The 20,737-nt window shown below is 63.4% G+C and overlaps 1 protein-coding gene across 1 annotated transcript in view; it reads left to right on the forward strand.

Annotated features, from left to right (window-relative positions):
- The first annotated feature begins 243 nt into the window (after window positions 1-243).
- NOTCH1 (notch receptor 1) overlaps window positions 244-20,737 on the forward strand; it is a 43,610-nt gene continuing 23,116 nt past the window's right edge. Inside the window, exons 1-4 of the mRNA XM_072748062.1 lie at window positions 244-480; window positions 2,089-2,170; window positions 19,031-19,293; window positions 19,740-20,078. Coding sequence (XP_072604163.1) covers window positions 420-480; window positions 2,089-2,170; window positions 19,031-19,293; window positions 19,740-20,078 — 745 coding nt within the window. The 5' untranslated portion in view covers window positions 244-419. The remainder of the gene's footprint in view (window positions 481-2,088; window positions 2,171-19,030; window positions 19,294-19,739; window positions 20,079-20,737) is intronic.

Genomic DNA, 20,737 nt, shown 5'->3' on the forward strand with positions numbered 1-20,737 from the left:
GGCGCAGCCGGCGAGGGCGAGGGCGAGGGCGCGGGCGCGGGAGCGGGGTGCGGAGGGATCGGCAGGGCGGGCCCGAGGGGCGGGGCCGGAGGGGGGGCGGAGCGCACCGCGGCCTGCGCCTCACTAGTGCCTCGGCCGCGGGAGGGAGCGCAGGGGCGCGGGGCGCGGGCACGGGCGCGAGCGCAGCGGAGGAACGAGCCGGGGCGCGAGCCGGGCCCGAGGCCGTGAGGGCCCCGCGTCGCCCGCCCGCCCGCCGGGAAGCCGGGAGCCGCCGCCGCCGCCGCCGCCGCCGCCGCCGCCGCCGCCGCCGCCGCCGCCGCCGCCGCCGCCCGTGGGACCGTCCGGCGCGCCCCGTGCGCGGCAGCCCCCTGTCCCGGCTCGGGAGGCCGCCGCGGGCAGCGGGCAGCGGGCGGGCAGGCATGCCGCCGCTCCTGCCTCCCCTGCTCTGCCTGGCGCTGCTGCCCGCGCTCGCCGCACGAGGTAGGCGCCCGCCCGCGAGCCCGCAACTTTCTGCGCCCTTCGGAAACTTTGGCGGCGCCCTGCGCGCGCGCCCCGGCCGGCCCGGAGCCGGCGGCAGGGGTGGGAGAGGGGCGCGGGGCGACCCCGGGCGCAGGAGAAGGACCGGCGGGAAGGGCTCGCGCCGCCCGCGCGCGGAGCCGGCGAGAAGGGAGCCGGGCGCGGGGCGCTCGGAGCGCCTGGGACCCCGGCGGGCCCAGCCCTGGGCTCGCCCTCCGTCAGCCACGCGTGGGGCTTGCCGCCGGGGCAGGCGCGCTGGCTGCCTACTCCTTTTCGATTTGAATCGAGTCGGTTTTGGTTTCCTGTTGCTTTGGGGACCATTTATCTTTTTCGTCGCCTCTGGCCCGCGCCGGGGGCGGATGCCGGGCGCGGAGCGTGGGGTCCAGGCGCCGCGCTGCCCTTACGGAGCAGTGCGGGGCGGGTGGGGCGGGGCGGCCTCAGCGCTCAGGAGGGCTGGCGAGGGGGGCGGACGCAGCACCCCCTTCCCACGCCCGGCCGCCACCCCCGTCCCCGCTCCCACGCAGCTTGCCGGTGGGGGGGCGGTGCGGGGTGCGGAACACCCAGCCCCTACCGGCCTGACTTTCACTTTGCGGAGTTCAAGTTTAGAAATGTAGCGAGGGCTGAGAGGCCGCGGAGAAGGAACGCTTCTCTCTCCACTTCACATCAGGGATCCAGGGGTGACCGAGTCCTCTCTTCCCCTGAAAGTTCGTGGGGGAGAATTAGCTCCCTGCTTCCAGAAGGTGGGGTTCCAAGTCACATCCCTACCTGCACCCCCCCCACCCCAGGGGCTTAATTCACAGGTCGCTGGTACCACGGGGAGGTAACAACTGGATTAATCCCTTCTTGGGAATGGGGTCGAATTCTTTCCAAATAGGGCATCTCCATCCTCCTCCCCTGGGTGTATCTGGGGGTGCCCGACGCAGAGCAGGTATTGGGTGTCCTGGAGGCGGCTCCGGGTCCCTGAGGTGCAGCCCCACTGCCCCAGGAGGCGGCCCTGTTGACAATGGGCTGCTCTGATTCCGAGGCTGGCGCTTTTTCCGCGGGCGGGGCGTTGAGCTTTGCAGCTGTCGCCTTTTCCCACGAGCTGGGGTGGGGGGCAGTGTGGCCACCCCACCCCTCAGCACCGCCCCCTCCCAGAACATGTTTGAACTGCAAGACAATCTTGGTGGCTGGATGGGGCCCCAGCCCAGTTGGGCTCCCCATTGAAGATGGGTTGGGGGTGCAGAGTTTGGAAGAGTGGCCCAGGGACATCTCAGATTCCCTTCATTGTTGTCCAGATGGCATTTCAGGCCTCCTTGGCCCATATGGAGCATGACCTGTCCACCTGCCACCCTGCCAACCTGTTGCCCTCCCCACCCCCTGCCCCGTTTCTGACTACAGAACTCTGGGCAGAGTGTGGAAGCCCTTTGGGGTCCCCATTTGGGAGGGTTCCTGAGGTCCCCTGCCCCCAGCAACCCCGTGATGAGGCAGAGCTGTCTAGGTGAGGGGCTGCTGTACCCCTTGGGGTGGGCCTTTCCCTGGGCTGAGGGCCCTTGTGCCACCCAGGCTGATCTCTTGCCTCGCCCCTCCCAGGTCTGCGATGTTCCCAGCCCAGTGAGAGCTGCTTGAATGGCGGGAAGTGTGAAGTGTTCCTCAACGGCACAGAAGCCTGTGTGTGAGTACGCACCCCTGCGCCCCTGTGGGGACCTGTTGCTTTTGTCGGGAGCAGAGCCCCTGCCTTCTGAAGCAGGGGCCAGCAGGGACAGAACACTAGGCCATTGTCTTCTGGAGATGGCCCAGAAGGCTGGGCGCGGTCACGTGCTACTTTTATTGGACAAAGTCTGGCAATTACTTAATCACCAGCAATTATGCTGCGTGTGGAGCTGGTCTGGCCGCTGGAGGTTCGAGCACGCCTTGTGCACCACCTTGGACTCCTGGGGTGCTAGGTGGGGATTCCCGGTACCCCGTTTCTTCCTAAAGTCTCTGAGAAACGACTGCCCTGCTAGGGGAGGCTGTGGACCTTTAGAGAAGCCGGGTCCCCACCGCCCTGCCCATGGGGGTGCCTCCCGAAGATCAGCCAGTGCTGACCCTCACAGAAATGGGCTGTTTCAGCCCCACTCCTCTGGGCCCTCTGCGGCCTCTAGCACCCCCTCTCCAACCTCAGGTGAGGTTGGGGAACTCTTCGGGAGCCCATGTCATAGGTTAGGGGTGGGTGGGAGTGTACCTGCCAGAGCTTGGTCTTTGTCTTGGCATCTGTAGCTTCAGCCCTGCTGCCATCCGGCCCATCACCCGCTGGGCTGGTCCGCAGCTGGAGTGGGAATGTGTGTGTCCTGCAGGGGCGCCCCTGCCTCTGTCGGAGAGTCCTGTTAGAGTCCGCACCCTGCCTGCCCATGCACACTCGCCTGTGTGCCTTGCCTGCCCCTGCGCAGCGGCCTCACCAAAGTTTTTCTGTTGCGGCTGGTGCCCTTCAGCTTGACTTCTTCCTTGATGGGAATACAAGGAGGTGTTTGGTGGCTGGAAAAAGGTCCCCTCCTCCCGCCGGGGTGCAGGGCGGGGGGCGGGGGGGTTGCACAAAGGAAGCAAGGGCTCCCCAGCCGGTCCTGGGTCCTCCTCAGCGTGCTGCATTCCCACTGCCGAGGGCCCCTTCCCTTGACAACCCTTGGCCCGTGGGCAGGCAGCCCCTCCTTCGCTGCCCCCACCCTCCCCAAACTGAAGCCAATTAAACAGGTCTGTGAGCAGTTTAATAGACAAAGAGGATTGTGTCTTTGTCAGACGCTAATGAATGCACACTACTTTTTTTTTTTTTTTTTTTTTTTTTTTTTTGCTTTTTTGGGGCCTTTTTCTTTTCCTCCAGAAGCCTCACCGACGCTTGATGCCCTAAATCTTGTTTCCTTTCATTCAGAGACCGACAGCTGGGATTCAGGGGAAGCGCAGCGGCTATTGTTGGGAGGCGGATTAATGCCGTGTGATTAATTATGCGTGGCTTCCCAGAATGCACGACTCCCTTCCCGCCGGCCCTGTGCCTGCTCTGACTGCCCGCTCACCCATGGGGCGTGGGGGGGGGGGTGTCTCTGTACTTCTGCCGAGCGCTTTGGGAAGGCAGGAGGGGTGCTGTGCTGGGGAGGGTGGGAGTGGTCTCCTATCTCTGCCACCGAGGAGCAGGGACAGCCCAGCCCCAGGGGACACTGGGGTGTCTGGGGGCTGAGCCTGGGCCACAAGGGGATGCCTTGGGGTGCAGGATATTGCAGCCCCCTCCTTGGCATTGGAGTGAGACACTTCAAGGGGACAGGGCAATAGTGCAGCATGTTCTCCTGCCCCTCAATCCTAGAGCCTGCCTGCCCAAGCCCGGCCACTGCTCAGGGCTTGGGTGCTGGCCTTGTCTCTTCCCCGGGGCCTGGTGCTCCCCCCCTCTCCTTGGCGGGAAGCCTGCCTCAGTCCCGCCTGGCACTCAGCCAGACTCGGCCCACAGAGACCCCATTGTGCATACCCCACAGATCCACTTAGAAGGCGGAACGGAAGCACCATCCTCAGAGGCCCTACCTCTGGGTGGCACTGTGTTGGAGGCCAGGGACCAGAGCCGGGACAGGGTTCCAGCCAGGCCCCGCCATGGAGAGGCCACTTGTGGCCACTGCTGTGAGGGGCCGTGGTTCCCTCTACCCCGTGGCCTGTGCCCTCTGCTGGGACCTTCTGTTCCCTTGAGACCCCAGAACATCTGCCAGTGTGGGAGGCCCCACTCTCCTGGCTGAGCAGCAAAGCACCTTCTTTTCTCAAAGGTGTTAGGGTGCCAACCTGAGAGTATGAGTTGCAATTCTGTAGTGCTCATCCTGGACTCTCAGGAAGCTCTTTGACTTTCTGTGTTGGTTTGCTGGCTCCCTATGGATCAGATATGGGAAACGGTGGTGTCACAGGGCCAAGCATGTTAGTACCTGGTGAATCATGTTTCCACCCCAAAAAGAAGGAACCTTCTCCCAGAAGCCACCAGTTAGGTGGCTGCAGGGCTCAGGATTAGTGTGAACACCTTCCCAGGATGTCACCAGGTGGCTGAGGCATGGCGGACCAAGGGCTGCCTGTCCCTATGGGCAGAATGCTGTTTCTGGACAGCTGTCATATGCGGTGGCCCTGCAGGTGGGCCCCAGGTGATCATCAAAGCCCTTGCCAGGCCTGTCAGTGCACAGGGCGGATGCTCAAGTGGGCCCCCCTCTTTTGTTTGAGGGAGGGAGAGGCCTGAAGGGACTGTTGTCCGGGTGAGCATGCATTTTCGGTGTGAAAGGCTCAGAGGAGCTGCCCGGACCTGCGTTGGGGCCCCAGAGTGGCTAAGAGAGTCCCCCTACCTGCAGGGAAGTCTTCTCCCCTGGGGCGTCTTCCAGGCAATCGCAGAAGCAGGGTGAGCACCTGGGAGGGATGACCAGCTGGGTGGCCGGTGGTGACCATTAGCTTGGGACCATCCCATCCTTGAGGTCTGGCCCCACCACCCACTAGGTCTGTGACCCTGGGTCATCAGGTCACCTGAACTCTGACTCCCCATCTGTAATGTGCGGCTGACCCACGTTTGATCTCTGCCATGGTGTGGGGATTGCATAAGGGCGGCGAGCTTCAGGCCCCCGCCACCAGGGTCCGCGCCCCTCTGGCCTCCCTGCCTTCTCCTTTTGAGCTGACACGGCTGGTTTCAGGATCCTCATTCTCAAATGTTTAGTTGATAGATGAGTTAATTCAGAGAACCCAGGAGGTGCTGCCTGGGGAGGGCTCCTTGACTCTGAGGCGTTCATCACCATGGCCTTGGCTCTGCCCCGTGCTTCTCTTTGCTTTTTTCCAAAGAGGCTGTTGAGTGCCGCCACGTGCTGGGCTGTGCCCTGGGCGTCGGCTCAGGGGCTCAGGTCAGACAGCCCCGGCCCTCGTGGAGGTGACTTTGTGGGGCAGCAGACGACAGCACGTGGGTGTGACGAGTCAGGCAGAGGTAAGCGCCGTGGGCGGGGCAGCCCGACCCAGGCCTGACATGGCCCCTAGCAAACCTGTGGCACCACATGGGTGTCCTACCAAGGTTGTGGAGTGCAGAGTGGTACCTGGCGCTGCCTCTCCCTGTCCCCGACACCTGCGATCCTAACCGCGGCCCCAAGCTGTCCCTGGCCACTGTTCAAGGAAGCTAATGGACGACTTCCCTTTCCAAGAGGAGGTTCAGAGGCTGGGGGGGCGGGGTGGGGGAAGTGACTTGGCCATCGGCCCTGGGCTCCTGTCACCTGGGTCCTGGGTCGGCAGTTTCCACTGAGTCACCTGGGAGTCTTGGGGGAGGAACAGGCCAACGCTCACAGTTGCTGTGGGGTTTCCTTTGCGTCTGCTGTGCTGGGGCCTCCGGGCCCCAGGTAGAAACACATGTGCTAGACACCTAACCCAGTGTGAGCCAGACCCGCTCCTCCTCCCACCCCAGATGTCAAGGACATACCTCCTTGGAAGGAGGACGCCTCCTGGGGCCAGGCCCAGCCTCTGAACAGCAGCTAACAGTTTTCCCACTGAAAATAAGTATCTGTTTTGTAAAAGAGAAAGGAAACTATGCCCTTAGCAGGAAGAGGGTGGAGCCAGGCCAGCAGTTGACAGAGGAGCAGTCCTTCAGTGGTATGCGGGAGGCACGGTCTGGGTGTGGGGACCCCCAGCAGCTGGTGGCAGGAGAGGGGCCCGCGGAATGACCCTGCTCCACCTCCCCAGCACCAGGGCATAGAGCCAGGACCCCCCAGGAGCCAGCACTGGCCCCTCTTAACTGTGCCATTGGCGGGTAGGGGAGCCTGGCTGGCTGGTGGGGCCCCCCAGGCAGTGCTGGGCCCAGGGCTTGCACCCTTCTGGGGTGGGGAGGGCACCTTTCCTGTTTCATGTCTTGTCTATAAATAGTGAAAGGATGTGGCTTTGCAGAGCTGATTGAGCATCTAGATTGCTTTCCTCAACAACGTAACAGTAATAACTCCACGCACAGACAGCTGCTTTTATCCGGCCTCATAAAACCCCTGGCAGACATTACTCAACTGGCCCACACCCCCTCCAGGGGGTGGCCAGCTCTGCTTGTCTCTTCCTTTAAAGCCAGTTTACAGGTGGGAAAAACTGAGGCCGACAAGGGGAGAGGCCGGGGTGGGGATCTGAAGCCAGCTTACATCAGCCCTCACCTTTGTGTTCAGGCACATCCATAACTTCCCAGAGGCTTCAGGGGGCGGCCAGCTTTAGGGTATCATGACTGTAGGTCCGGATGTGTCTGCTGGTCCTGAAGTGCCCTGAGACAGCCGAAGCTTGACAGGGCTGATGGGAGACGTGGGCCCAGCCTGGCTCTGCTCGGCTGTGCCCCCTCAGACACATATCTCCTCCGTGGGCCTCAGTTTCTCCCTCTGTGTGTGAGGGAGCTGGGTTTGGTGGCCCCTGGAGATCGCCCCCCAGCAGTGTCCCAGCAGGACCTGGGGATGGGCCTGTAAAGCCCAGGATGCAGAGGGCACCCCTTGGGGAGTCAGGCCTGGCCAAGCGGCAGGGCAGGTTCCAGGGCAGGTTCTACCAGTCTGGGGCCAAGCTCTGGGTTCCCTGCAGGGAAAGGAGTGCCTTTTGGGGAGGGGCTAGAGATCCCCAGGTGTCCTGGAGGAGTGCAGGCAGGCCCAGGAAGGCCCTCCCTGAACAGGCTTCTGGGTCTCCTCAGGACCTTGCCCCCCTGCCCTGCTCCGAGGACATGGGGGTTGACAGGTAGATTTGGGGGTGCCAGGATCAGTCACATGCATCATAAATGTTGCTGTTTCAGCCACTGCAAGTGTGCAATTCAGGAGCATTTAATACGTTTACAAGGCTGTGCCACCACCAGCGTGGTCTGCTTCCAGAGCTTTGCCCCCTGCCCTCCACCCTCCACCCCGGCCCCTGCTCTCCCCTCAGGGCTGCTCTCTGGCTCTGAAACATGGAGTCTGCATTGGCCTTGCCTGCCCCCAGCACCTACTAAGTGCTCCAAAATGGCCCTCCTCCTGCCACACCCCTGCAGTGCCAGCTCTGCAGCCTTGCGTGCTCCTCCCCTGGGCTGGCCCCGCAAAGTGCATCCCGTCCTTGCGGCTCAGCCCTAGCAGGGCCTGCTCTGCTCCCTGTCTCTGGAGGTACCCGTCCTGGATGTTTCCTGTCCCGCCCTGGCGGCTGCTATGTGTCTGTGTGAGCTCACCTGGCCTGGACGTCACGTCAGGGCTTCTGCCCTCTTAGCAAGGGCACAGTCTGCCCGGGACTGTCACGGGTGGCTTGGCACAGGGCACCAGCACCCAGGTCCTTTACGGTCTGGGGTTGACATTCACAGGAGGTGGGGGCAGTGGGTGTTGGATGGCTTCCTGAAGAACTGGCATTCTTTTCTGGACCTGTGTGACCAGCCAGCAGTGCTAGTGCCCCTGGCGTGTCCCCGAGGGAGTCGCCCAGGAAAGCTGGACACGCCCGCGGTCCCAGCCCGCTCAGGGTCCACATTTACTTGCAGCCTCTGCTCCCACGGGCCACCAGGCACATGGGGTTGCGGAGCTGGCATTGCAGGGACGTGGTGGAGGAAGGCTTTGACAGAACATTTAGTAGGTGCTGGGAGGGTCAAGGCCGCTGCAGGCCCCACCATGTGGGAGCGGAGACACAGTGTTTCAAAGCCAGACTCCCGGGCAGACAGCAGGCCTGCGAAGAGTGTGTGCGTTCATCACCCACTGCCTGAAAGACTTGGTGCTATGGGGAGGGCTCCCCACCTGCATGTGCCAGGCCTGCTGCAGCCCTGGGCTGCATCCATGGGGGGTGGGGTGGGGAGGGGGTGCGTGTCGAGCACAGGGGCGGGATAGGTCAGCAGGCAGCACAGCCCCAAGCAGAGGGTGGAGGGCAGGAGTGCAGTTGGGGCCCTTGGTCCCCAGCTGCACCCCCTGCCTGCTTCCCAGTCTCTTCCTGGATTCTCAGGGTCAGCTCAGAGGTACCAGATGTGGCCCTACTGAGGGCACTGAGCCCCACACAAGGTGAGAGGGGCTAGGTGCCTGGTCCCTTGCTCGGCAACACAGGTGGGGACCCTCCAGTTGCCTTCTGGGCTGAGGGAGGCCCCATGTCTCCTGTAGGGCAGCAGAGTGGGCTGGGGGCCCTTGGCTGAGAGGTTCCTGGTTGGGCCTACTTGCAAGTGTTAGCATCCTGACTCATCCCCTTGGGGGGGGGGGGGTCCTTTCTGTGCATTTCCGAGACCCGTGGAATTCTGGGGCAGAAACTTCCCCCTGTTGTTTCCCCACTGAGTGGTTCTTCTGATCCTGCACCCACTGCTTCTAGGAGGGCAGCGTTCTGGCAAAGGTGGCCCCCAAACTTTCCCCCCAAGCCCAGGCAGGGCTCAGCAGGGATCAGGATGGCAAGTGATTAGCACTTTAGAGTGAATTAGGATAAGCAAAGTCCTCTCCCTGCTTCCTCCCTGATGCAGAGGGGAAGGTGGAGCCTCCCTCAGCAGGCAGCCTGCCCCCTCCAGCCCCCACAGCCATTTGTTGTACTATGGGTCCTGAGCTCTCCTGGGCTGCGGGCTGGGGGCTTTCTATGGAGGTCAGACCCAGGCCCTCCTTCCCCCAGCAATGGAGGCAGCTCTCTGTGGGACTCACAGCTTCCAGGAAGAAGCACCTGGGGTCCTGGTTTCCAGTGGGCCTTGCTGGGGGGGCAGCCCAGCTTGCACACTTGCAGTCCCCAAACCCCAGCGTCCCTCAGACACAGCTGCCAGCCCCCAGCCCGGCCTCCATGTGGGAGGCCCCATACAGCACTGGCCCAAATGCTGCTTTGGACCCTTCACCCAGAGAGCTCACCCTGCCAAGATGGGGTCCCTCGACCATCCACGGGATACCTGCCAGCTCGCCTGGCAATGCATACACAGGTGGCTCAGAGATGGCTGGGCGCCGGGTGGGTGCCACTATGATCGGCTGGAGGTCACAGAGATGCTCACCAGGGAAGTGGCCGTGTTATAGCCTGTGCCATGTGGGCCTGGGGCTGGACACGTCCTGGCCACATTCTCACGAGTGGGTGAGAGACCTTGTGCCCAGTGGTCCCTGCTTACCTGGGGAGGGGGTGTGTGGCCATCAGCGGTGGGTCCCCAGTGCTGCACTTAGTTGGGGTTTTAAGCCGCTAAACCGTCCTCTTGTTGCTCTGTTGACACTGCTGATTTCCTGAGCAAACTACTCCCCCACGGGCAGAGCCAAGCAGAGGTCATGTCCGTCTCCCTGTGACAGCAGCAGGCCTGGAAGGGCTGGGGTTTGAGTGGCCACAGAACCTGTGAGACACCCACACCCACCCACCCACTCACCCTGAGAATTCTGGGAGCCACATGGGGGTCATGCGGCAGGATGGCAGGAAGTGACGGCGGGGGCCCTCTGGCCCTCGGCTGCTCCATCCCCTGGAGACCTGTCCTGGCCTGGGCAGTAACTCAGCTGCTGGCTTCCTGCTGCCTTCACCCCTCGGTTGGTCATGGCCCGGTCTGTGTCACAGCTGAGCCATAGGCGTCTGCCCAGGAGCCAGAACCCAGTGCCTGGCTAGACCCGCTGTGAGCTGTGAACCGTCTGGCTTCCAGAGCCTGCTGGGGGGGTGGGGCAGGGTCCTGTTTGCCCCCAATTGTGCCAAGCTGGGGACCCAGGACAAAAAGTTGCTGGGAGGGAGCAGCACAGGCCCCCCACCAGTCGGGCCAGGCTGCAGAGGAGCAGCAGGGCAGGGGCAAGGGGGGTGGGGGCAAGGGGGTTAGGAGGAGTCCCCGAAGGACAGGGGCAGGGGGAGCAGCAGCTGGTGGCCTCTGGAAAGGTCTGTCCAGGCCTGCACAGCAGGCCCGTCCTGGGGCTGGGGACCTGCCTCCCACCATTTCCTCTGCGTCGTTTGCTGGTGAGCGGAAACTGCAGTTACTGGAAATGAGAGGTTTGGGGAAGAAGCCAGCGTTTTGAGTATGTGTTTTTCCCTGATGGCTTTTCAGTAAGAGAGCAGAGCTCAGGCCCTGTGGTGGGGATGGTCCTGCCGCCCATCACCCCTCCCCTGGGGCCTCGTGTTCCCTCCCTCTGGGTGAGCTGACTACCTCTGCGCCTTCTGCCTTCCGGGTCAGCTGGAGGGCGCCTCCACCTGTCTGACAGGGCCTTGGCTCTCACAGGGCGGGGCTTCCCCCCCTTACTTCCCCTCCCTTTGTCTGGTGGTCAGAATGAGGGCAGGGAGGGCAAGGCGGGCCTCAGCCCCTCTGCTGGGAGCCAGGTGGGGAGGCCAGGCTGGGCCACACATCAAGACATCTGCCTGTGGCCTGGGGCTCAGCGAGGCAGTGTCCTCCCTGGAGGCCCAGGGCCCGGGCTCGGCTCTGGCTCTGGCTCCACACGGGTGTTCGGCAAGGACTGAGAGGTGCACACCTGAGCCTGGGCTGGCAGTGGGGGTGGGCACAGAGCCGGACGTGGGGGCGGTGGAGGCTGGAGGCAGGTGCGTGCTGTGGAGTGGGTGACCCCCTCACCTCCCCGAGCTCCTCTTCATCAGGGAGGGTGGGGACCTGGCGCCTTGAGCCCTCTGAAGTGCCCCACAGAGCCCTGGCAGGTGAAGGTGTGACCCTCACCACCTGTCTGGGGTTCTCCTAAGTCAGCATCTGTGTGGGTTCACACGTGGCTCTAATGTGGATTGGTCCCACGTGCCCCCCACCCCATTCCCCCGATGGAACCCATCGGTTCCTCACACTCCAAGGCCTTATCCCAGAGACTGACTCTGCCCCAGCATTTGGGCGAGGTCATTCTAGGGCAGGTCAGGCCCTGCCCCTCACACTTTGCCTCCAGAGGGCCCTCGACCTGTGCCAGCTGTCCCAGGACACCTGGGTGTCCCCAGATGGTGATTGTGAAGGTCCCACCCTCGCCTCCTCAAGGCCAGCCTGGGTCCTGTCTTCTGGCATTTGCTGTGTCCTAGGGCACCACAGCCAGTGCGCAAACCTGGGGGGTATGGGGCCTGGTCTGTGGGGGCCTGAGTGGGGAGAGGAGGCCAGTGGGAAAGGGGCTGGTGAACAGTGCAGGGTGGGGGTGACCCCTGGAGCCACACTGAGCATGTTCCTGTGGTCCGGCTTAGCCAGAGGCAGCCACCACTGGCCCTGCCAGGATCCCTGTGGTGTCCCGGGAGCCTCAGCAGCGTGCAGTGGGGGGCAGGCTGGGTGTGAGCTTGCCTTGGTGCACGCATACAGGTGGGACATGAACACGTGGGGGCAGGAGCCCCGGGGGTCCAGTGCCCGCATGACCAACCTTCCTGCTGACAGGGCTTGCAGAGGAGCCAGGGCCCAGCAGCGTCCCACCTGCCGGCTGGCTGGGAGGCTTCCTGATTCCCAGACCTCTCACCCAGAACCCCAGCCCCCACCTTGGGGTTTTGTGTTTCGAGCTGAGCTTGTGGGATATAAGAATGCATTGTCTGCTCCAGTCCTCTGGGCCCTAGATCAGATGGTCAGGTGAGAAGCCCAGGCTCCTGGGCAGGGCATCTGGGGTGCAAAGGACACACTCCTTCCTCCTCTACCCATGGAGCTCCTGCTGGACCCTTGGCTGCCCCTAGGGGGGTGGCCCTGCTCTGGCAGCCTCGGGGTGACCAGCTCCTGGCCACCATTGGCGGCAGGAGAGGTTAAGAGCCACATTCTAATCTAGGTCATCCGTGGGAAAATGTGCCTGAACCCTGGTTTTCTTGTCTGTGAATCGGACCCTGTGTGTACCTGCAGGGCCATCCTGGGAATCCAGCAGGGTGAGGCTACTGGGGCCATCATCCTGGAACCTATGTGAGGGGTCCTTGGTGTCCTCCCCAGACGATGGGCAGGAGCTAAGGTACCCCTGAGTGTCTGCCCTGCCCAGCCAGGGGGTCAGGCCATCACCATGCGGCCTTCTCTCCCCACATCCCCTGAAATGGCATCTGCTCCCGGGAGCAGAGGTGGGAAGTTGCCAGAATTGGTTCTGGCTTTGGTGGGGAGCTCAGTCTGCAATCACTGACTTAATTAATCGAGTTTTGGATTAAGCCCTCCCGGTAGCCCCGTGAGTCTGTCGATTCCTTCGTTGCATCTGAGTGATTGGGGTGTGGGTCTGAGCTCTGCCCCGCTTGACAGCAGAGGGGCTGGGGTAGCGGCAGGCCTTGGGGAGAGCCCAGGAGAGGACACATGTTTCAGCCCTGCCTCTAGTTTGGGGCTGAATTTTGAGGGGACCATGGGTGCGATCTCTGAGTGGGGGGTGGACAGCAGACATTTCTCACATGCCTCACTACCACAGAGCTTTCTTATGACCCTGGAGGACCCTGTTCTTCCTGGCTGTGCCAACCAGGGTTACCCCGTGCCCTGCTGCTGGGCCATCGCAGGCAGCTGCTGACCTCCACGCTGGCCCCTCCCTCCCTTCAGACAGCTAGCTGCTTGCTTCCCACGTCCAGGGTGGGGTGGCTGTGAGTGACATGGGGACAATGAGCCATCGGGGGCATTGTGTTCTCTGTGGTGGGAAAGGTGGCTTCCCAGGAGGGCAGATTCATCCCCCACACAAAGGGCTTCCCCCAGGGCCAGGGAAGGAAGCCGGTGCTTTTCCTGCACTTCCTCTTCCCAGCATATTTTAGACCTTCCAAAGATGCAGCTCAGGGAAAAGATTCCAGACAAAGTGCCGGCAGGACCGTCAGCAGCTGTTGGGGCCGGAAAGCCTGGGCCCTGGGTCGCGGTGGGCAGGCTGCACACCCTCAGCCTGGGAGGGGGGTGTTGCCCCCTGGCCTCTCCTGAGGCCCTAGAAGCCAGGGGCCCTGCTTCACCCACCTCCACCTGTGCTGTCGAGGTGGGGGTGGGGAGGGGATTGCAGAGGGCTATCTTTGTGGCCTGGAGCAGGCAGAGGTGCTGGCCAGGCCCTACAGGAGGAGCTGAGGACTTTTCATGCTCTGGCTCTTGGTCTGGGGACTTTGGGGTGAGGGCAGGGGACCAGGGCTCCCTTGTCCTGGTTCTCACATCTCTCCCCAGAGCTGAGCTGTCCCACTTGTTCCCACTTGGAAAGGACCCCAGGTCCCCAGGCCAGGCACAGCTGGGAGAAGCCCACAGAGGTCACCCAGCTCCCCACCTGCAATGAGCACATGATCACTTAGCCAATGCCTCCTGAAGACGGATGGCCCCCCTGGGGTGGAGGTGGACTGGCCTCTGCCCAAGGGAGGGGCTGAGGTCCCAGGAACCATCCCCCCCAGCCTTGACCAGAGAAAGACTTGGGCTCACTGACCCCACCATTCATGGCCGTATGTCTGGGGACCTGGGGTCTGATGCCTCTCTGTCCCCAGTCTGCCCATGTGGCCAAGAGCCACCCCCCCCCCATCCCCGCCAGTCCACAGGTGACCCCATTTAGGTTGCTGGGGACATGGGAGGTTATTTTCTCCCCAGGCCAGGAGGCTCGCAAACTCCTGGCCAAGCTGCCCGGGGTGGGTGGGCCCTAGCTTTGTGACCCGTGTCCATGGTTTGGGTGGAAAGTGATGGGCCTTGGTGGGCCTTTGCTGAGCATCACAGGATGGGGCTCTGGGAGGGGCAGGAGCCAGCTGACCCGTTGTCACCAGTAGACTCCAGGATCAGATCCTTGAGTTGGCCCCCACACAGCAGGGCCCCAGACCCCTTCCTGGGCAGAAGGCTCAGGCGGCAGCAGGGGGATGTGGGGAGGGAGCTTCTAGGCAGGCACACTGCTGCCGGCAGAGCCAGGGCCCTGTGGGGAGTAGGGAGTGCCTAGGGTGGCAGGCAGGACCCCCCAGGCCCTGCCCAGGCCTCCCTGAGGGCAGGCAGCTTGAGGGCAAGGGTCTGGTGAGGAATTAACCCCCTTGTGCTGCTCTGGGGTAACCATTCTGCTGCCAGGATGCAGCTGTGGTGGCCATGGTGGCAGGAAGACTGGTGGGGAGCAGGGCTTCCCTGCTATACCAGGGGTCGTTCTGCTGGGGACAGGTCGACTTGGTGAAGGTGGGGAGGTCTGATTACATACAGATGGGTCCTTACAGCAAGGAGACCAGGCAGCCTGAACCCCGGTGGGATGGGGAAGGCTGTCCCTCACTGCATCAGGAGGCACCTTTGGAGGCCTCCCACCCCCCGCCTGGCCCTGCACACGAGTACTGCTGCCATGTTCCTGTCCTGGCAGGGTGGGTCCTCCTGTGCAGGGTCGTCCTGTGTCTCCACAGTTTTCCTTAAACATGTAACTGAGCAGCTTCAGTAAACACATTCCCAGGGATGCGGTAAATCACGCACGAAACAAATCCAGCGCTGGCAACCGTGAATCTCCTCTGCCCAAATGGTTGGGTCGCCGGGTGACATGCACTAGGGCCCTCTGAGGGGCCAGCCTGCTACCATCAGGGGAAACTGAGGCCCAGGAGGGCAGAGTGGGATGGGGAATCCCTCCTCTGATGGGACTGCATTTCAGCTGTGCCCCAGAAAGGCCTCTGCTGGGGGCTCTCCGGCTCCTCTGGCTCCTCTCGCAGACAGGGTGCCATCTAATTCCGCCCCCCCACCCAGCTGGCCAAGGCACAGGCCCTGTGCTCACCCCGTGTTCACCCTGGGGCCACAGACTCCTTGAGGGCAGAGCCCACTCAGCACCCCTGGCTGCTCCCACCCCTTCTCTCTCCTAGTTTGGGGCTGGGAAGCTGTTGTGTCCTGTCCCAGGCCCAGTCCGTCCCCCAGGGCTGGCAGATGGCCGCTTGGCTTAGGAAAACAGCACAATTTAGAATTAGTCCCGGGTGAAAGGTCACAGCAACATCTGCCTCCGGATGCTTTCTGGAGTTGCATTTCTATGGAGTGGCGCTGGGGGGGGGGAGGGGAGGGCGCTGGGCGGGGAGAGGACGCTGGGGGGCGGAGCCCTGAGCCCCACTGTGGAAATACTGAGGAACAAATTGCGCCCGCTCAGGCCGGTGACAACAGGCCCCATCAACCATTTGGGGCTTGTCAGCTGGGCAGGGTGGGGTGTCTGCCAGAAGCTGCCCCCCTCCCGGAGCCCCCACCCGACCTGTCACTCACCTGTTGAGGCCAGCATGGGCCAACCCAATGGATGGATGGGAGGGAGAGAGGGCAGGTCTTGAGGGGCAGGTGCTGGCTGGCTTCTGGGAGGAACCCTGAGTGCTGTAGGGGGCTCTCCACACCCCGGCCAGGAGGGGGGTGCAGGTCAGCGGAAAGTATTGTTCGGGTCAGTGGGGGCCCCTCTGGGAAGTCTCTGACCTCCACGGCAGGCATTGGGTTCAGTGTCCTCTGCCAGGCCTGGTGCCCATCCCCACCAGTGCTACACTGCCCCCTGGGGCAGGCCTGGAGGCCCGACTGGCCAGGTCCAAGAAGGGGCCTCACTGACCTATCAGTCCTCCCAGGGAAGTCTGCTGCCCTGGGCAGAGGGGGCTGCAGGAGTCCATCCTTCCGGAAAGTGCTAATGCTACAGGTGGGGATGGAGGTGTGCAAGGTGTGCATGGCTGCAGAGGAGAGAGGTGGTTGGGCTGGAAGCTTCCCAGAGCTTGGGGGGGGGGGGGGGGACCATGTGGGGGAAGGATAAGGATGGTCTCCAGGAGCTGGCGGGGTACCCACAGTGGGGGAAGTATGGCCTCCAGGAGCTGGAGGGTGGGTAAGAGGACAGCCTCCAGGATCTGGGGGGAGTCCCTTGATTGGGGAGGGACGGCCTCCAGGAGCTGGGGAAGATGGCCTCCAGGACCTGGGGGGACCCCACTGTGGGGGAAGGACAGCCTCCAGAACTGGCCCAGAGGTGCTCCACTGGCCTCCAGTCCCAGACCCCGTGCCTGGCTCAGTGCTTCCTCTTGGCTCAGGCTCCCAGCCGAGTCCTGGTTGTACCTCGCACCCTACGCTGTCTCCACACAGCATCTGCCTCCACTGTCCTGCCTCCGGGGGCTGCTCCTCCCCTCGTGGCCCTGCCTGGCCTGGAGCTGGGGTGCCAGTGGTGGATGGAGCCAGCCCGGGCTGGGCAGCATGCCTTCACGCTGGTGTCTGCCCGGCTTGGGCAGGAGTGGGGAAGACAATGGGCCTTCTCAGAGGCCGCTTCCCCCCACGGAGGAGCCTCCTGGCTCCTGCCCCACCCGCCCTGGTTGGCGGCCCGCCGCGCCCGGCTGGGAGCAGCTGCCGCCCGCGTCCCGGCCACAGGCGCACCTGCTCCCTGGGCAGCCTTTGTCCACACTACCAACGACGCCTGATTTATTGGCATGTTTTCCCTCGCTGGCCGGCCTAACCCAGCCCCATTGGCTAGGATGTGACCCGTCCAGGTGGGTTGTCCCGCAGTCTTCCTGCGGGAGCCCTGCCTGGGAGCAGGGGTGACCAGAGAGCAGGGGCCCATTCACCAGGACACCGCCCCATGGCTGGAGGCCTTGGGGTATGCATCCAGGCTGAGCTTTCCGGCCCATCGGGGGATACCCAACACCCTGACAAGGATCAGTCTAGGGTCGAGGGGACCCAGGGACACCCCCCAGGGACCACGGAGGCTTCCCTCCCCCAAAGCCAGCAGGGCTGAGAGTCGGGGTGCGGAGTAGACAAGGCAGGCTGCCGCCCTGTTTGATGACCAAGCGCCCCCTATCCAGCACCCACCTCCAGGCCACTCGTTTAGTGGCTGGGAAAGAAAAAAGAGCCTTTTCTCCAAGTGGGAGCGGTGGCCAGCTCCCGCCTGACAATGGGTGGCATTGATGGGTTGGGGGAGGTGCTGCCTGGTGTCCTCCCCATCCCCCTGCCGCTTCTCCCTGGCTCCCTGTGCTGCTCAGGCCGGGACCAGACTGTCTGTAACTGGAGCCCAGGGCCACCCTCCCTGAGTCATGCAGTGCGGGAGACCCTCACCCCTGCCAGAGCCCATGCCCCGCGGCCCGCTTCCCCAGGGCAGCTGCCTCCCTGGGGCCCCATCTGCCCCAGGCATCGGGTTTTCCTTCAGCCATTTGGTCTGGGGCTGTGGGCTCCTGGCAGCAGGCAGTGGATCAGAGTGGCCACTTTGTGTCATCCTCGTCTGCCTTCCCCAAGTGTTGCCGCCACCTCTGAAAACCTGCAGGGAGACAGATGCATCCCAGGCCTTGGGGGCAGGCGGGGGGGGGGGGGGGGGGTCGCGGTGCACAGCCCAGTTGCTGAGACCCCGAGACCCCACCCCTGCAGGTGTGGTTCTAGCCCCTGGGGCAGGTGGGAGGGGAGGCTGTGAGGACGTGAGGACCGGCAGGCTGCCCTCTGCTGAGGGTGGGGGTCCCCAGCACCCCTGGGCAGCCCCTTCTTGCCTGGGCTGTAGAAGGTGGGATGCTTCCATGCTCAGGAGAGCCCTTCCCTCCTCATCTGGGGCCCTGAGGCTCCCTCCCAGCCCCGCCTCCCTGGTGCGCAGAGCTGTGAGTGTAGCGTCAGGGCTGCCTTCCCAGGCCATGGAGGCGGGGGCGGGCTGGGGGCACGTTATGCCTCAGAGGCTTCGCCCCTGGGAAGAACAATGCCTGGCTGGTTCCAGAGCCTTCAATGAGCTTCGCCTTCCAGGCAATGCCACCGGGTGACCTTGGTGGGCACGTTTTGGCCTGGGCTCCAGAAGTGGGGCCAACAGGTGGCTGGGGGAGGGCAGGGTGGGGGGTGGCATGCCTGAGTCCCGTCACTGCAAGGAAGCCATGAGATACCCGCCCCTCCTGGTTCATCTGCTCCTGTTGGAGCCTGGGCAGTGTGTTTGGGGCAGGGCACAGACCTGGTGGCCTTCATCTTCCCTTGCCATCCCCCGCCGCCCCCGCCCCCCCCCCCCCCCCCCCCCCGTCCCGGGCCAGCTCACCAAGAATTCCGGAAGGATGCTCTTCCCCACATCTTGATTCTCTTGCTGTGAAATGGATGTCTGCTCTGGGCTGACGTCGCCTGGGCCTTGTGAAGACTTGATCCTAAGGGTGGCTGACCCTGTCTGGGCGCAGAGTATGGGGGGAGGGGGCACCAACTGTGTCCCGGGCGGTATTCCCGTGGGATCACACACACACACACACACACACGCACACGCACACGCACACACACCCAGCAGAAAGAATTCCACATCAGAAAGGAAGCGGCACTGGTCAGCTCTGTCTGCAGCCCTCTGTGTGTTTGCGGTAGCATCCATGCTGAAAGCAGAAAAGCTGGAAGCTCTTTTATTACCCAAATAAGGCATGTTGGTTATAGAAGCGAGAGCAGGGAGGGAAAGCAGACAAGCCCCCCAAACAAAAGAGCCTCGAGCTCTTCTTCCCTGGGAATGGCGGGAACGGCCTGTGTGGCCCCTTCTTGGTGGCTCGCCGAGGTGCTCACACACGCTCACCAGGGCTTTGAAGGCCAGCCCATTGCTCCAATTAACATCATTTTTTTTTTTTATTATTGAGGTGAAATTCATTGAAGGTAAAATTAACCACTTTAAAGCATTATAGCGCGGTGGCATTTGGCACTGTCATGGTGTTGTGCAACCACCACATCCGTCTGGCTCCTGTCACAGCTCCCCGAGGACCCCCCAGCCCAGGCCAGCTGTGCTCAGGGTGGGGTGGGGCCCGATGGCTGCAAGCACTCCCCAGGGAGCTATGACCCTGGCCTAGGCCTGTGCTGGGTGAGGGGGGTGGTTGGTGGGGGAACCGGTGTGAGTAACCACCCTGGCTTCTGTCACAGCTGCAGCGGGGCCTTTGTGGGCCAGCGATGCCAGGCACCCAATCCCTGCCTCAGCGCCCCCTGCAAGAACGCTGGGACGTGCCACACGGTGGACCGCGGTGGCCTGGTAGACTATGCCTGCACCTGCCGCCTGGGCTTCTCTGGGCCGCTCTGCCTGACGCCCCGGGACAACGCCTGCCTCTCCACCCCCTGCCGCAACGGTGGCACCTGTGACCTGCTCACACTCACTGAGTACAAGTGCCGCTGCCCCCCGGGCTGGTCAGGTGAGGGTGGCAGCGGGCACTCACAGACCCTGGTCTGTCTATGCATCTGGGTGAGGCTGTGGGGGTGGGTGATCACTACCCTAGGGTCCCCATGCCCCTCTCCAGCCCCAGAAGTTGCCCGATGTTGGCTGCCCTGCTCCAGGGCCCCCACTCCTCCCTGTCCCTCCATCAGGAGCTCTGACATGGGGGGCTGGGCTCTGGAGGGGTCAAGTCTTGAGGCCACCTCCCCCCTACCAGCCATGTATCCTGGGAGCCTTGGTCCTGGCCCACAGAGAGATGGCCACGTCCTGCCGTGGGGTCCTGGGAACTAAAGGGACGGTGCTATTAGGTCCGAGCCAGGCTGGCACCTCCATGGTGCCTGGAAGCTGCCCCTGGGTGCTGGAGGAGGCCTGGCCACGGGGATCTAGATGGCCTGTGTGACCTTCTCACTGCCCCTCGCCCACCAGGGAAGACATGCCAGCAGGCTGACCCATGCGCCTCCAACCCCTGTGCCAACGGCGGCCAGTGCCTGCCCTTTGAAGCCTCATACATCTGCGGCTGCCCACCCGGCTTCCATGGCCCCACCTGCCGGCAGGATGTGAACGAGTGCAGCCAGAGCCCCGGGCTCTGCCAGAATGGGGGCACCTGTCACAACGAGGTGGGCTCCTACCGCTGCACCTGCCGTGCCACCCACACCGGCCCGCACTGTGAGCTGCCCTATGTGCCCTGCAGCCCCTCCCCCTGCCAGAACGGGGGCACCTGCCGCCCCACGGGGGACACCACCCATGAGTGCGCCTGCCTGCCAGGTATGGTCCTGTTGTGCCTCCCGCTGCCAGTGGCAGGCCGCAAGGGAGACCCCAGGGCACAGGGAGGGGGGTGCATTCCAGCAGGCAGCCCCGGGTGTGGAGCAGGGGCAGGTCTGGTGGGGTTCGGAGGAAGCTTGCATAGGGTCCAGGTGTCACCCCCGTCGCTGGTCATCCCACATCTGCCAGGAGGCAGGATCTCCCTTATGCCCAGGACCTGGGGTCCCTGCAGCCCTCCCTGGGGCTCCCTCCACCCCCAGGCACCCCTGCCCTCTTTGAGCCTCCTGGGGAAGCGGGGAAGAGCTCCCTCATCTTGAATTCCCCGGAAACCATTTGCTGGTTGTGAGACTCACCACAGCTGCCTGGATGCTTGTTGTGTCGCCTTGGGCCTTTGGTCTTGCTGGGGCCGGAGCTGGCACATCCCTGTACCCCCACCCCTATGGCTTGGCTCTCAGGGATGTGAGATGGGAGGCTTGAAAACCTCATAGTCTGTCTGCTGCATGCCCTGGTGGTTAGGGGGGCCTGGGGCAGGGGAGGAGCAGGATCTGGGGGTGCTGGGGTTTGGGCACTGGGTGTACAGGGCCCAGCTGACCCTGGAGGGACTGCCCCAGCTGCCTATGCCCTGGCCCCTGCAAAGGGGAAGTGTCCTATGTGCCTGCTGG

This window comes from Vulpes vulpes, chromosome 2 (genome assembly GCF_048418805.1).
Source record: "Vulpes vulpes isolate BD-2025 chromosome 2, VulVul3, whole genome shotgun sequence".
Lineage (NCBI taxonomy): Eukaryota > Metazoa > Chordata > Mammalia > Carnivora > Canidae > Vulpes > Vulpes vulpes.